Source organism: Chiloscyllium punctatum, chromosome 28 (assembly GCF_047496795.1).
Source record: "Chiloscyllium punctatum isolate Juve2018m chromosome 28, sChiPun1.3, whole genome shotgun sequence".
Taxonomy (NCBI): Eukaryota; Metazoa; Chordata; class Chondrichthyes; order Orectolobiformes; family Hemiscylliidae; genus Chiloscyllium; species Chiloscyllium punctatum.
Window position 1 is genome coordinate 13,048,989 of NC_092766.1, and position 16,604 is coordinate 13,065,592.

Here is a 16,604-nt window from a genome sequence, read left to right on the forward strand (position 1 = left end):
ATGATTCTAAGAGAGGGAGAGAGAGTCAGAAAGGAGGGAGGGATACAATGAGGAGAGAGCTGAAGGAGAGAGAGAAAGGGAAATTGAGAGAGGGAGAAAGCGCAAGAGAGAAGGAGGACAGGTGAGGACGAGAAAGAGAGGCAATGAGAGAAACACCCAGTGGGAGGGAGAGAGAACGAGGGAGTGTGGAAGAGAGAGGATGGGTGAGAGATAGAGAGGAGAAGGTAAGGGAGGGTGGTATTGAGAGAGAGAGAGAGAGGGAGAGAAGGGAAATGGAAATAGAGGAAGGATAAAGAGAATCGGAGAGAGGAAAGATAAAGTGATGGGATGAAGGAAGGAGGAATGAGATAGGAGATGCTGAGGATTAAACAGAGAACGCCAGAAGCAATGAGGGAGTAAGGGGACATTTGTGGGAGTAATTGGCAGAAATGGTAGAGGGAAGGGGAGAATAAGAGAGACAGAGAGATTTGGAATGGGGTGATGGATGTGGACAACAATGAGTGACTAATTGAACGTGCTTCTCTCTCAGAGGAGGTGAGGGCGCTGAATGTGACAATCGGTGCCCTGACACCAATACGGGGGGTGCTGGGTGCCAGCCTGACCATTCCCTGCTTCGCCTCTTATTCTGAGCCCCCCCAGACTCCTGGCACACCGAGGGTCAAGTGGAGTTTTATTCGTGATGGCAACGAGACTGACATCCTGGTGGCCACGGTGCTCAAAGTGAAGGTCAACGAGAGGTACCACCGGAGGGTGGCACTGCCACATTACCCAGCCACGGTCACCGATGTCTCCCTGGAGATACGTCAACTGCTCAGCAATGACTCGGGGATATACCGCTGTGAGGTGCAACACGGGATAGATGATGCGCAGGACTTCACTGAGCTTGTTGTCAAAGGTAACGGGAGAGTGGGGTGTGCTGCACGGTCAGAGGGTCAGCGCCGAGGGAGTGGGCACTGTCAGAGGGTCAGCGCTGAGGGAGTAGGCACTGTCAGAGGGTAAGTACTGAGGGTGTGGGCACTGTCGGAGGGTCAGTGCTGAGGGAGCAGGCACTGTCAGAGGGTCAGTGCTGAGGGAGGGGACACTGTCGGAGGGTCAGTGCTGAGGGAGGGGACACTGTCAGAGGGTCAGCGCCGAGGGAGTGGGCACTTCAGAGGGTCAGCGCTGAGGGAGTAGGCACTGTCAGAGGGTCAGTGCTGAGGGAGGGGACACTGTCGGAGGGTCAGTGCTGAGGGAGGGGACACTGTCGGAGGGTCAGTGCTGAGGGAGGGGACACTGTCGGAGGGTCAGTGCTGAGGGAGTGGGCACTGTCGGAGGGTCAGCACTGAGGGAGTGGGCACTGTCAGAAGGTCAGCGCTGAGAGAGCAGGCACTGTCAGAGGGTAAGTACTGAGGGAGTGGGCACTGTCAGAGGGTCAGTGCTGAGGGAGTAGGCACTGTCAGAGGGTCAGTGCTGAGGGAGGGGACACTGTCGGAGGGTCAGTGCTGAGGGAGCAGGCACTGTCAGAGGGTCAGCGCTGAGGGAGCGGGCACTGTCGGAGGGTCAGCACTGAGGGAGTGGGCACTGTCAGAGGGTCAGTGCTGAGGGAGCAGGCACTGTCGGAGGGTCAGTGCTGAGGGAGTGGGCACTGTCGGAGGGTCAGTGCTGAGGGAGCAGGCACTGTCGGAGGGTCAGTGCTGAGGGAGTGGGCACTGTCGGAGGGTCAGTGCTGAGGGAGTGGGCACTGTCAGAAGGTCAGCGCTGAGGGAGCAGGCACTGTCAGAGGGTAAGTACTGAGGGAGCGGGCACTGTCAGAGGGTCAGCGCTGAGGGTGTGGGCACTGTCGGAGGGTCAGTGCTGAGGGTGCAGGCACTGTCAGAGGGTCAGCGCTGAGGGAGCAGGCACTGTCGGAGGGTCAGTGCTGAGGGAGCAGGCACTGTCAGAGGGTCAGCGCTGAGGGAGCAGGCACTGTCGGAGGGTCAGCACCGAGGGAGTGCCGCATTGTCAGGGGGTCAGCACCGAGGGAGTGCCGCATTGTCAGGGGTTCAGTGCTGAGGGAGCAGGCTCTGTCGGAGGATTTTAAGACTGACTGTCCTGAGCTGGAGTATAGTGTCTGCTAACAGCTGCCTCACTTTGTGGATGATCATGGATTGGAGGAGATTAAAAGGGTAAAGCTGGGTGAAGGGGGTGTTGTTACCAGGACCATGCATATGGATCGAAGGAGATAGGAGGTGGGCAGGGAGAGACTAGCCTCTTGGGGTTGGGAGGGGGTTTGCAGACTGTATTGTGGGTCTTTTTGCACCTCTCCTTCTGACCTCGTACTCTTTCCAGGTGTGGTATTTCACTACCGTGAGACCTCCACTCGCTACGCCTTCAGCTTTGCCAGAGCACAGCAGGCCTGTGCTGACGTCAGTGCCAGGATAGCTACCCCTGAGCAGCTGGAGACTGCCTACGCCAGTGGCTTTGAGCAGTGTGATGCCGGCTGGCTGTCTGATCAAACTGTGCGGTAAGTAACCACCTCCCTATCTGTATGTGCCCCACAGGAGATCACGGTATCGTCATCGTGCCCTGTGTAACATGTAATTACAGTAACAGCAGCCCACACCAGTTGCCCTAACCTGCACTCTGACCTGTGTACGTGTCACATTGCACAGTTGGTTCTGTCCTTCCACTCTCCAGCCAATGCAAGTTAATGACTAGAGTCATACAATCACACAGCACGGGGAAATAGACCTTTCAGTACAAGCCATCCATACTGACCAGATATCCTAACCTAATCTATTCCCATTTGCCAACATTTGGCCCATATCCCTCCAAACCCTTCCTATTCATGGCCCCATCCAGATGCCTTTTAAATGCTGTAATTGTACCAGCCTCCACCACTTCCTCTGGCAGATCATTCCATACACGTACCACCCTCTGTCTGAAAAAGTTGCAAATCCACGACATTGGGGAAAACTTAAATAAACCTGTTGGACTATAACCCGGTGTCGTGTGATTTTTGACTGTGTCCATCCCAGTCTAACACTGGCACTTCCGCATTATGAGACAGTTGCCCCTTAGGTCCCTTTTAAATCGTTCCCCTCTCACCCTAAACCCATGTGCTTTAGTTTTGGACTACCCTGCCCTGGGGAATAGACCTTGTCTATTTATCCTATCCATGGCCCTCATTATTTCATAAACCTCTAGAAAGTCACTCCTCAGCCTTCAATGCTCCAGGGAAACCAGCCCCAGCCTATTCAGCCTCTCCCTGTAGCTCAAATCCTCCAACCCTGGCAACATCATGACCAGAACCTAAACTCTAACTGCCCATTATATTTGGATCCCTAACTTGACTCATTCTAACTCTAGCCTAACCCTATCCAATCTTCATGCCAACTCTAACCTCCTGCCTGCAATCCTTAACGACATTAAATAACCTACCCCTGACCCCTAAACAGTACCATCCTTAATCTGAACCAATCCTATTGTAACTCTGTCCTAATTTCCTGTCTGCAAGACTCAATGACATTATGTGATCTAACCTGAAACATGATCGTAACTCTTCACATAATCCTTAAACTAACTCGAATTTGACCCTGTGCTAACTCTAACTCTGTAGCCATCCTGAATAACATTATGTAACCTAGTCCCCGTCCCCAAACATGACCACAACTCTTTGTGTGATCCTAATCCTAACTCGAATTTAGATTTAGCTCTCATTCCTAATCCAAAAGTATCCTTAGCCCTAACCTAATTTTCACCTTCATCCTAACCCTGCAGAGAAAGGCACAATGGGAGATATAGTGCTTTATTTCCACCACCTAACTCCCTTTCGACTTCGTCCTTTCCAGCTCTCGCTATTCCCCACCTCACCTTCGATGTTTTGCACGACACACGATGGACTTTCCCTGTGAATACTTATATGGTACACGGGTGTTTTAACTGGTGGTAGGTCCTGGTTTAAAACATTGCAAACATTCACCATGATTTTGGTGATTGGAAGGCACTCAGTTGGACGTGATAACAGTCCTGAGTGAAAGAAAAATGTAAAAAGTAGATAAAGCTGCCCCCAAATAGGCTCTAATGTTGCAGTGGTAGTATCCTGACCTATGAACCAGGAGTTCCAGGTTCAAGTCCCACCTGCTGCAGAGGGCTGCAACAACATCTCTGAACAGGTTAACCTAATGAAACAAAGTCTTAGTCCTGATGGTCATGGTCATTCCCACCCGATGCTAATTCTAACCTAATGGGAATCCTGAGATCACCTGGACCCATATCCTCACTTCCCCAGCAACTTCTGTTCTTGGGTCAGATCTCCAGCCTCCCACAGCTCTTTGTTTTATGCAAATTCAAAACTCCGAGCACCGTGTTGGTGTGAGTCTAACAAAGTTAATGAATGGGAGTGGAAGTGTTTTTCCAAGTTTGGGTGTGGCCTTGATTGACGCTCTCTCTGTCCTCTATCCCAGATATCCCATACACACCCCACGAGCTGGTTGCTATGGGGACATGGATGGTTTCCCTGGTGTTCGCAACTATGGTACACAAGACCCAGAGGATACGTACGACGTCTACTGCTACGTTGAAGACTTAGAAGGTACTTTGGAGCTTTCACCCATCGCCCGATTCCCAGCGCTGCACCACTGTGGCATCAGCTGCCTGGGGCCCTCAGTTCTGGAAGTCCCTCCCCAAACCTCTCCGTCTCTCACTCTGTCCATCTCTGTCACCATCTCTGTCTCTCTGCTCAAAGATGAGAGGAAAACTGAGGGAGCAGTGCACTTTCGGGGGACGGCCACACTGTCGGAGGGTCAGCACTGAGGCAATGGGCACGGTCAGAGGGTCATTGCTGAGGGAGTGGGCACAATTGGAGGGTAAGTGCTGAGGGAGAGTGCACGGTCGGAGAGTCAGTGCTGAGGGAGTGGGCACGGTCGGAGAGTCAGTGCTGAGGGAGTGGGCACAGTCGGAGGGTCAGTGCTGAGGGAATGGGCACAGTCGGAGGGTCAGTGCTGAGGGAGTGGGCATGGTCGGTGGGTCAGTGCTGAGGGAGTGGGCACTGTTGGAGGGTCAGTGCTGAGGGAGCGGGCACTGTAAGAGGCTCAGTGCTGAGGGATTGCCACACTTAGGAGGGTCAGCGCAGCGGGAGAGGGCACTGTTGGATTTTAAGACGCCTTGAGACCAATAAATATTGGGTTAAAAACACAAGTCCTGTTGTCATTGATCAAATTCCGTTGTGTGTTATCTTCCTCTCCGCTAGTTATTTGCTGTAGTTTCTGAGGGTGTTCCCGCAGACTGTGAAAGGTATGGCCGTGAGTGGGTGTGAAACAGTGTAAAAGCTGGCCCTGTCTCTCTCCATTACAGGGAGTATCTTTGCCAGTGATGTGGACAGCCTCACCTTTGAGGATGCCACACAGTTTTGCGAGGAGCGAGGCTCTCGCCTGGCAACCACTGGTGAGCTGTACGCAGCTTGGAGCCAGGGCTTTGACCACTGCACCCCTGGGTGGCTCTTTGATGGCAGTGTGAGATATCCCATCGTCAACGCCAGGGAACGTTGTGGGGGCCATGTCCCTGGGGTCAAGACCGTTTACGCCTTCCGCAACCAGACCGGATTCCTCGACCCATCCTCCCTGCACGGAGCCTTCTGTTTTCTAGGTAATTATCCTCCGAGGTTTGGGCTACGGGTTGGGGGGGGAGCGGGACGCAATGATGGATGAGGGGAAGGCAAAGTGAGGGGGCAGGAGATTGAGGGGGAATGGGGAGGTGAGGGGGTTGGAGGATTGAGGGGGAATGGAGAGGTGAGGGGGTTGGAGGATTGAGGGGGAATGGAGAGGTGAGGGGGTTGGAGGATTGAGGGGGAATGGGGAGGTGAGGGGGTTGGAGGATTGAAGGGGAATGGGGAGGTGAGGGGGAAAGAGGATTGAGGGGGAATGGGGAGGTGAGGGGGAAAGAGAATTGAGGGGGAATGGGGAGGTGAGGGGGTTGGAGGATTGAAGGGGAATGGGGAGGTGAGGGGTAGCAAGAGGATTGAAGGGGAATGGGGAGGTGAGGGGTAGCAAGAGGATTGAAGGGGAATGGGGAGGTGAGGGGGCAGGAGGATTGAGGGAGAATGGGGAGGTGAGAAGGCAGGAGGATTGAGGGGAAATGGGGAGGTGAGGGGGCAGGAGGATTGAGGGGAAATGGGGAGGTGAGGGGGCAGGAGGATTGAGGGGAAATGGGGAGGTGAGGGGGCAGGAGGATTGAGGGGGAATGGGGAGGTGAGGGGGCAGGAGGATTGAGGGGAAATGGGGAGGTGAGGGGGAAAGAGGATTGAGGGGAAATGGGGAGGTGAGGGGGCAGGAGGATTGAGGGGGAATGGGGAGGTGAGGGGGAAAGAGGATTGAGGGGAAATGGGGAGGTGAGGGGGAAAGAGGATTGAGGGGGAATGGGGAGGTGAGAAGGCAGGAGGATTGAGGGGGAATGGGGAGGTGAGGGGGCAGGAGGATTGAGGGGAAATGGGGAGGTGAGGGGGCAGGAGGATTGAGGGGAAATGGGGAGGTGAGGGGGCAGGAGGATTGAGGGGAAATGGGGAGGTGAGGGGGCAGGAGGATTGAGGGGAAATGGGGAGGTGAGGGGGCAGGAGGATTGAGGGGAAATGGGGAGGTGAGGGGGCAGGAGGATTGAGGGGAAATGGGGAGGTGAGGGGGCAGGAGGATTGAGGGGGAATGGGGAGGTGAGGGGGCAGGAGGATTGAGGGGAAATGGGGAGGTGAGGGGGAAAGAGGATTGAGGGGAAATGGGGAGGTGAGGGGGCAGGAGGATTGAGGGAGAATGGGGAGGTGAGGGGGCAGGAGGATTGAGGGGAAATGGGGAGGTGAGGGGGAAAGAGGATTGAGGGGAAATGGGGAGGTGAGGGGGCAGGAGGATTGAGGGAGAATGGGGAGGTGAGGGGGAAAGAGGATTGAGGGGAAATGGGGAGGTGAGGGGGTTGGAGGATTGAGGGGGAATGGGGAGGTGAGAAGGCAGGAGGATTGAGGGGGAATGGGGAGGTGAGGGGGCAGGAGGATTGAGGGGAAATGGGGAGGTGAGGGGGCAGGAGGATTGAGGGGAAATGGGGAGGTGAGAGGGTTGGAGGATTTGAGGGGGAATGGGGAGCTGAGGATTGAAGGAGAATGGCGAAGTGAGGAGGCAGGAGGATTGAGGGGGAAAGATGAGGAGAGGGGCAGGAGGATCGAGGGGGAACGGGGAGGTGAGAGGGGTTGGAGGATTGCAGGGTAATGGCGAGGTGAGGGGGCAGGAAGATTGAGGGGGAATGGGGAGGTTAGGGGTTGGAGGATTAAGGGGGAATGGGGAGGTGAGGGGTTTGGAGGAATGAGGGAGAATGGGGACGTGAGGGGGTTGGAGAATTGAAGGGGAGTAGAGGTGAGAGGTAGGAGGATTGAAGGGGAATGGGGAGGTGAGGGGGAAAGAGAACTGAAGGGGATTGGGGGGGTGAGGGGGCAGGTGGATTGAAGGGGAATAGGGAGGTGAGGAGGCAGGAGCATTGTAGGGGAATGGGGAGGTGAGGGCTTTGGAGGATTGAGGAGGAATGGGGAGGATAGGGGTTGGAGGATTGAGAGGGAATGGGGAGGTGAGGGGGTTGGAGGATTGAAGGGGAATGTGGAGGTGAGGGGGAGGAGGATTGAAGGGGAATGGGGAGGTGAGGGGTTGGAGGATTGAGGGGGAATGGGGAGGTGAGGGGTTGGAGGATTGAAGGGGAATGGGGAGGTGAGGGGGAGGAGGACTGAAGGGGAATGGGGAGGTGAGGGGTTGGAGGATTGAGGGGGAATAGGGAGGTGAGGGGGTTGGAGGATTGAAGGTGAATGGGGAGGTGAGGGGGAGGAGGATTGAGAGGGAATGGGGAGGTGAGGGGGTTGGAGGATTGAAGGTGAATGGGGAGGTGAGGGGGAGGAGGATTGAGGGGGAATGGGGAGGTGAGGGGGTTGGAGGATTGAAGGTGAATGGGGAGGTGAGGGGGAGGAGGATTGAGAGGGAATGGGGAGGTGAGGGGGTTGGAGGATTGAGGGGGAATGGGGAGGTGAGGGGTTGGAGGATTGAAGGGGAATGGGGAGGTGAGGGGTTGGAGGATTGAGGGGGAATGGGGAGGTGAGGGGTTGGAGGATTGAAGGGGAATGGGGAGGTGAGGGGGCAGGAGGATTGAAAGGGAATAGGGAGGTGAGGGGGTTGGAGGATTGAAGGGGAATGGGGAGGTGAGGGGTTGGAGGATTGAGGGGGAATGGGGAGGTGAGGGGTTGGAGGATTGAAGGGGAATGGGGAGGTGAGGGGTTGGAGGATTGAGGGGGAATGGGGAGGTGAGGGGGTTGGAGGATTGAAGGTGAATGGGGAGGTGAGGAGGCAGGAGAATTGAGGGGGAATGGGGAGGTGAGGGGGTTGGAGGATTGAGGGGGAATGGGGAGGTGAGGGGGCAGGAGGATTGAGGGGAAATGGGGAGGTGAGGGGGCAGGAGGATTGAGGGGAAATGGAGAGGTGAGGGGGCAGGAGGATTGAGGGGAAATGGGGAGGTGAGGGGGCAGGAGGATTGAGGGGAAATGGAGAGGTGAGGGGGTTGGAGGATTGAGGGGGAATGGGGAGGTGAGGGGGTTGGAGGATTGAGGAGGAATGGGGAGGTGAGGGGGCAGGAGGATTGAGGGGAAATGGGAAGGTGAGGGGGCAGGAGGATTGAGGGGAAATGGAGAGGTGAGGGGGCAGGAGGATTGAGGGGGGAATGGAGAGGTGAGGTTGCAAGATGATTGAGGGGGCATGGGAAGGTGATGGGTTGGAGGATTGAGGGGGAATGGGGAGGTGAGGGGTTGGAAGATTGAGGAGGAATGGGGAGGTGAGGGGGCAGGAGGATTGAGGGGGAATGGGGAGGTGAGGGGGCAGGAGGATTGAGGGGAAATGGGGAGGTGAGGGGGCAGGAGGATTGAGGGGAAATGGAGAGGTGAGGGGGCAGGAGGATTGAAAGGGAATGGGGAGGTGAGGGGGCAGGAGGATTGAGGGGGAATGGGGAGGTGAGGGGGCAGGAGGATTGAGGGGGGAATGGAGAGGTGAGGGGGAAAGAGGATTGAGGGGAAATGGAGAGGTGAGGGGGCAGGAGGATTGAAAGGGAATGGGGAGGTGTGGGGCAGGAGGAATCAGGGAGAATGGGGGATGATTGAGGGGGCATGGGAAGGTGATGGGTTGGAGGATTGAGGGGGAATGGGGAGGTGAGGGGGCAGGAGGATTGAGGGGGAATGGGGAGGTGAGGGGGCAGGAGGATTGAGGGGGGAATGGAGAGGTGAGGGGGCAGGAGGATTGAAAGGGAATGGAGAGGTGAGGTTGCAAGATGATTGAGGGGGCATGGGAAGGTGATGGGTTGGAGGATTGAGGGGGGAATGGAGAGGTGAGCGGGCAGGAGGATTGCAAGGGAATGGGGAGGTGTGGGGCAGGAGGAATCAGGGAGAATGGGGAGACCAGGGGGTTGGAGGATTGAGGGGGAATGGGGAGGTGAAGGGGTTGGAAGATTTGAGGGGGAATGGGGAAGGGAGGGGGCAGGAGGATTGAAGGAGAATGGGGAGGTGAGGGGGCAGGATGATTGAGGGGAAATGGGGAGGTGAGGGGGCAGGAGGATTGAGGGGAAATGGAGAGGTGAGGGGGCAGGAGGATTGAGGGGGAAATGGAGAGGTGAGGGGGCAGGAGACTTGAGGGGGAATGGGGAGGTAAAGAGGCAGGAGGATTGAATGGGAATGGGGAGGTGAGGGGCAGGAGGATTGAGGGGGAAATGGGGTGGTGAAGGGGCAGGAGGATTGAGGGGGAATGGGGAGGTGAGGGGGCAGGAGGATTTAAGGGGAATGGGGAGGTGAGGGGGCAGGACGATTGAGGGGGGAATGGAGAGGTGAGCGGGCAGGAGGATTGAGGGGGAATGGGGAGGTGAAGGGGCAGGAGGATTGAGGGGGAATGGGGAGGTGAAGGGGCAGGAGGATTGAGGGGGAATGGGGAGGTGAGGGGGCAGGAGGATTTAAGGGGAATGGGGAGGTGAGGGGGCAGGACGATTGAGGGGGAATGGGGAGGTGAAGGGGCAGGAGGATTGAGGGGGAATGGGTAGGTGAGGGGGTTGGAGGATTGAGGGGGAATGGGGAGGTGAGGGGGCAGGAGGATTTAAGGGGAATGGGGAAGTGTGGGCGCAGGAGGAATGAGGGGGAATGGGGAGACGAGGGGGTTGGAAGATTGAAGGGGAATGGGGAGGTGAGGGGGCAGGATGATTGAGGGGGAATGGGAAGGTGAGGGGTTGGAGGATTGGGGGGGAATGGAAAGGTGAGGCGGCAGGAGGATTGAAGGGGAATGGGGAGGTGAGGGGGCAGGTGGATTGAAGGGGAATGGGGAGGTGAGGGGGCAGGAGGAATGAGCGGGAGTGGGGAGACGAGGGGGTTGGAGGATTGAGGGGGAATAGAGAGGTGAGGGAGCAGGAGGATTGAGGGGGATTGGGGAGGTGAGAAGGCAGGAGGATTAAGGGGGAAAGACGAGGTGAGGGACAGGAGGGTTGAGAGAGGATGGGGAGGTGAGGGGGCAGGAGGATTGAAGGGGAATGTAACAGACTCTAGGAGGGGGCTGAATGGCCTCTTTCTCTTGTTCTGTAACAGGCACGAGGAGGGGGTTTGAGTGGCCTCTTCCTCTTGATGTGTAACAGTCTCAAACAGTTGGTGAATTTCACCAATAACAAGCTTGAGTGGGCTGAATGGCCTCTTCCTGTGTAATGGGCTCGGGAAGGTCCGTTGCTGGGGCACTCTTTCAGTTCTCTGTTTCCGTGGATGCTTGAGTCGTTCTCTAGATTGTTTGAGCTTTGTTCAGAAGCATTCGCTCGATCTTGGATCATATAATCGCAGCCCAGTCCCCTCCCACTCCGTCTCTTGCCTTTGCAGAAATGGAGGAGTCCTATTCTGACTACTTTGCGACAGACCTGGAATACGAGGACCACACAGAGGATTCTCTGCTGGTGGAGAGCACGACGGAGGGCGTGGGGGAGCTAGTGACTGAGGCTGAGGCCGCTGAAGAGGTCAAGGGGGACGTGTTTACCTTCACGCCGAGCACAGATGTGGTTCCACTGGACAACCCACATACCCCAGCTGCCACGCCTCACACTGCACTGGTGGTGCCCCAACTCAACACTGTCCTGCGAGCACTGACAACCGTTCCTGCACCCCAAGACCAGTGGGGCTCCACACCCCAGCACTGGCCAGCTTCAGAAACCCCTGGCGGGAACCAGGCTGCCCCCAACAGCGAGGACCAGGACCCACTATGTGCCCAGGGGCCTCCACGTAGCGGGCAGCTGGATTGCGATGACAGAGAGGAGAGCATCAGCTCCGAGGTCCGGGTACCCCTCGGTCAAGCCCCCCCAGCTGGCAAGGAGGGCACAGCATCCCCACCACGAGTGCCAGGAACCGCTCCCCAGGAGGAAGGAGGCATGGATGAGGAGGGGACACATGCACTGAATGCCCTCCAACCAACAGGTAGGCCTTCATATGGTTGATTCTTGGGCACCGAAGTGTGCGAGTAAACTTTGGAGAGGGTTGCATTTGCCCATCAACAGCCTCTGAACCCTCAGTTACTGTTTTGCCACAGACCTGAGAGTTGGTCCATTCATTATAGAAGGATACAATGCCAACTCTGTCTGTCTTTTTGTCTGTCTGTCTGTCTATCTATCTATCTGCCTACCTATCTGTCTCTATCTATCTGTCTCTATCTATCTGTGTGTCTCTCTCTCTCTTTCTGCAGTGCCTACCACTACCTTGGGACATCCCAAAATGCCTCACAATCAATGGGGGACTCTGTTGGTGGTCCGGCACCCCCCCTCTGTAACTAGGGAAACGTGGGTGACCGATTTCAACAGGGTAGGATCCCATTGTGCAGCCATACACATCCTTAACCGTGTTCAGGGCCGGGGATCTTGAGTTATGCTGGGTGTCATGGACCACAGTGGCTCCAGTGTTAGGGGGTGGGCGGTGAGGAAATGGGTTCCCATCTTCCCATCTCTGCTTGCTGACCCATGCTGAGGGGCTGAGATTCTACCAGTGTTTGAAAGGTTACATTTCCCACCTCAGGGTCGAGATGAGGGTTGTGACATGGAGGAATGGCGGATGAGGTGAATTTAAATTATGATCACTCTTTCCCCTCTTACGTCCAAGATGGCAATGTATTGTCTGGTTCCTTTCTTTACCCTTTGTTTTAACTCCTGCCCGTTACTGAGGTGGGTCAAAGGCAGTTTCTGAAACTCTGCTTCTCGAGTCTAATTACTGAACAAAGCCCACGGGAAAACTCTTTTCGGATGAAATCGAAGGAAGGGCAGACTAACAACATTGAGAACACAAAGTCATTGCTTCACACAAGCACTCACACTTCGGGAAGACAGGGCAGGAGAGGAGGTAGGTTATAAAATCACAGTTTTGGTCAATCAAGATGTGTCGAACAAAATCGGTTCATGTAATAATAGATTTCTTCAGTGAATAGTGCTCCTCACTGCAGCAAAATTTTCTAGCCAACTATTGAAAGAGATTTGAGGGGTTGGGGTGTTCCAGGCAACTTAGTCCTTAGTCCAACCCTCAGCCTAGACTGTGGTGAGACTGTGGCCCCAGACAAGGGGCAGAGGGTGTTGTTGATTTCAGACGGTACTTCATCAATCCAATCGGAAATTCAGGAGGAACGTCAATCCTCCCACTCCCCACGCACCCGCCCAGAGAATGAGGGGAATGGGGGACTCGCTCCCATGGGGAGCGCTGCATTGATGGAGGCAGGGAGTGGGGAGGTGGTGGAAGCAGGACAGACTCGAGGGAGGAAGAGAAGAATCAGGGAAAATGGTGCTCTGAGAGATTGTAGAGACTGTTGGGGGGGGGGGGGGAACATGTCAATTTGGACAGGAATAGACAGTGATTAATGGCCTTCATTCCTGAGCTTGTCTTCCTACCATCTCTAACCTGGTCTTCACATTTCTTTCCCTCTCTTTCCCATCCTCTTCTTTCCTGACTACCAGGGGATTTCCTTTGTTTTGAGTTGGTCATTAGTATGCACCCGAACCCCCTGCAATACGTCCTGGGCTCTCAGGAAAGTGGTGGCTGCTACCCCCCCGACCCCATATCCTTACTTCCTTAACCCATCCCCGTCAACTCCCTGTGGATCACAGCTCAGTCTAACTCGGCCTCGAACAGATCCAGCAACCCACAGACCCACGGCCCTCCTTGTCTCTGCCTTCAGTGGGAAACCCCTTTTTTTTCTGAAACTTTGCCCCCTCCAGTTCTAGATTCAGTTCCCAAGAGGGAGGCAATATCCTCTCAGTTATACTCCCTCTTAAGTAAGTGAACCAAAACTGTACGCACTACTCCGGTTCGGACCTCTCCAATACCCTGCAGCAAAACATCCTGAATTTTACATTCCATTCCCCTCACCCTATATACCAATGTTCCCGTAGCTTTCCTGATCACTTGCTGTGCCTTGTAGACCAACGTTCTGTACCAGGACACCCAGATCCCTATGTACCACTAGACTCCCTGTGGAATTCTCTGCCTCCGAAAGCAGCTGAGGCCAAAACGTTGAATTTATTTGAAGGAGCTAGTTCTTAGAGGTAAAAGGGGTCAAATGGTATGGGGGAGAAAGTGGGGAACAGGAGACTGAATTGGATGATCAGCCTTGATCCTGTTGCATGGCAGAGCAGGCTTGAGGGGCTGAATGACCAACACCTGCTCCTCTTTTGCCACGTCTCTCCATTTAACCTTCTACTCTTCACTAGAGTGGACGACCTCACGTTTCTCTAACTGAAACTCCTTCTCCAAGTACCTACCAGTCTTACCCCCTCACCTGGAATATAGATTCATTGATTCCACAGATAAATGACCATCTGAGTCAGAAGAGCCTCCTCATCTCAACCTTAAATGGGAGACAGGCAGAGCGCTCTAAAATTCAATCCCTGTTTCTCATCAAACTGAAGAAAAAGCTTTTTGTCAATCATCAGAAACAAAAGTTGCTTGCTTTGGTTCCTTTCCTTACTGCAATCAAGAACACCAGACCTCCACCAGGTCCCTTCAGTGAACTCCGAATAGCTCATTTATCAAAAGCATGTTGCTTAACTGGTTATCTAAGCGACTGTGTAGGACTGAAGTATATGCCTCTTCATCCTTAATGCACACACACTTCCACGCAGACAGAAGACCACACAGCTCTGCAACATATACTGGATAGGAGAAGAACAGGCTTTAAGAAAAAAAACAATGCCATGATTGGTCAAAGACTCAAATGCGGATCATAAATAGATCACAGTTCTTTTGATTGCCCGTCAACCGGCTTCGATTGCTGTTATTTGCAAAGCATTTGGAGACCCTGAACTCAGGGAGCAGATCAGTTAGACCCAGGTCCTTGGCTTGAGTTAATCATTTGGCATTTGGAGTCTATGAGGAGGTCTAACTAGTTTAATTCCGAGGGTTATTGCTTACTCAGAGAAAGGGAGAGAGAGGGAAAGAAAGAGAGAGTGTGAGAGAGAAACATAGGTACAGAGAGAGAGTTGGCATTGCATCCTTTCACAATGGACCGACACTCAAGTCTGGCAAAACAGAAACCAAATGTTCAGAGGCTGTTGATAGGCAGTCTTCAGCACAAAGCCTCTTCCAAATCTCACTCTGTCTAATAATTGTAGGCTATCGAGCAGTCCTATTATCTCTCTTTTCAAATCATTTCTCCTAAGTTGCTGGCCTTTTGCAAACTGCGGGCGCGCAAAGCTTTTCCTAGCTTCCAGTTCTGCGAGGTCACATTATAAACTCTGTGCAACCCAGGAATTGTCCAAACTCTCTTTCTCCAGTTCTCAAGGTAGATACAGGTCCAGCCGATCCAACTATTTCTCGTAAGATAACCTCCCCCTCTGCCGAGCTGCTTCCAATATCCTTCGTTAAAGCTTGCTCACAGTTTTCCAGATGTGGCCTTACCAACACACAGTGCAATTACAATGAAAACATCCCTACTTTTATATTCCATTCCCCTTGGAATGTACAATACTCCCTTGGCCTTCCTAACCACTTGCTGTTTCTGCAGATTAACTTGATGTACCAGGACCCTCATTTCTCCCTGTCCTTCAATGTCCTGCAGTCTCTCTCCCCACCTCGATGAAAGAAAACAAACCTTGTGGGTGCTAGAATCTGAAGCGGGAACACAAAGTGGCAGGGAAACTCAGCAGGTCTGGCAGTCTCTGAACGAAGGGTGGAGTGAGCAAGGAGAGAGAATTAACATTTCCAGGTGGAATCAGGGTTGGTGGGGGGTGGAAGAGAGAGAGAGACAGAGACTGGCAGCACACAAACCTATCTCCTGTCATGCTGTTCGCTGGCTCCTACGGCAAGTCATATTGGACTCAAATGTGCAGATTTGATGGGCAGAATGGTCTGCTTCTGCTCCTCTGTCTGACAGATTTCCTCCCTCTCTATGCTGAGCTTCCCCACCATGTCATCTTTAATATTCCCCCGACTAACTCAGGAACAGGAGGAGGCCATTCAGACTGTTCCACCATTCAGTGAGACCTGACTGACCTGCAGCCCTGATTCCACTAAGTTGCCTTGTAGAATCGTAGAATTTAACAGTACAGGAGGCCATTCGACCCCTCGGCTTCCAAAAGAGCTATCCAGCTAGTCTCACTTTCCAGCCGTATCTCTGTAACCCTCTAGACTCATCAGTTTAAAACAGACAATCAGCTCTCTTTTGAAACCTCCGACGGAATCCCCCTCCACCGTTCTCCCAGGTGGCTCATTCCAAATTCTAACTCTCTGAGTAAAAATTGTTTCTTCTCATCTCACTCCTAGCTCTCTTGCTGACAATTCTGAAGCTATGAGCCGTAATTATTATATACTAACCAGTGGAAACAGAATATCATAATTTTGAACACCTCAGTAAGCTGGTTGGAGGGTTCTTAGAGCCTGGCACATGTTACATGCCAATGTCTGTAGAAAGAAAGGCTGGATAGGCTGGACCTTTTCCACTGGGGGGTAGAGGTTGAGAGGTGACCTGATAGAAGTTTATAAAGTAATGAAAGGTATAGATAGAGTTAATGGTAGTTGTCTTTTCCCTGTGATGGGGGATTCTAAGATGAGGGAGCACATTTTTAATGTGAGAGGAGAGAGATTTAAAGAAGACATGAGGGCATTTTTTTACACAGAGGGTGTTTCACGAGTGGAATGAACATCCTGAGGAAGTGGCCAATATGGGCACAGTTACAACATTTAAGATATTTGAATAAGTAGGAAAGGTTTGGAGGGATATGGGCCAGTAGCAGGCAGGTGGGACTCATTTAGTTTGGGATTACAGTCGCATGGACTGGTTGGGCCAAAGGGTCTGTTTCTGTGCTGTATGTCTCCAGGACTATAAGTAGGATGTGTGTGGTCGGTGCCCATAGTGTAATACCTTGAGATGTTTGTGTCTGGATTTTGGCCCCTTTCTGTTAATACCTATACTTAACAAGAATTTCTGTCTCTCAGAGATAAAACTGACAACCGATCCCGCATCCACTGCTTGTTTGTGGAGATCAGTTCCAAACCTGGATCACATGTGTCTGTGTGTACACACCGCACATGCCACATGTATGCAGAAGCACGTCATAGCAACAGAAACAGAAATTGCTGGAGAAACTTGGCAGGT

The 16,604-nt window shown here is 53.5% G+C and overlaps 2 protein-coding genes across 5 annotated transcripts in view; one reads left to right on the forward strand and one right to left on the reverse strand.

The window, feature by feature from the left end:
• The window catches only part of mettl25b (methyltransferase like 25B), a 378,445-nt gene that overhangs the window by 80,691 nt on the left and 281,150 nt on the right, over positions 1–16,604 (reverse strand). The gene's annotated exons all lie outside the window — the stretch shown is intronic.
• LOC140454008 (brevican core protein-like) overlaps positions 1–16,604 on the forward strand; it is a 51,773-nt gene that overhangs the window by 4,878 nt on the left and 30,291 nt on the right. For all 3 annotated transcript variants that reach the window (XM_072548932.1, XM_072548933.1, XM_072548931.1), the window contains exons 2-6: positions 530–895; positions 2,308–2,482; positions 4,425–4,552; positions 5,314–5,604; positions 10,865–11,452. In XM_072548932.1, coding sequence (XP_072405033.1) covers positions 530–895; positions 2,308–2,482; positions 4,425–4,552; positions 5,314–5,604; positions 10,865–11,452 — 1,548 coding nt within the window. The remainder of the gene's footprint in view (positions 1–529; positions 896–2,307; positions 2,483–4,424; positions 4,553–5,313; positions 5,605–10,864; positions 11,453–16,604) is intronic.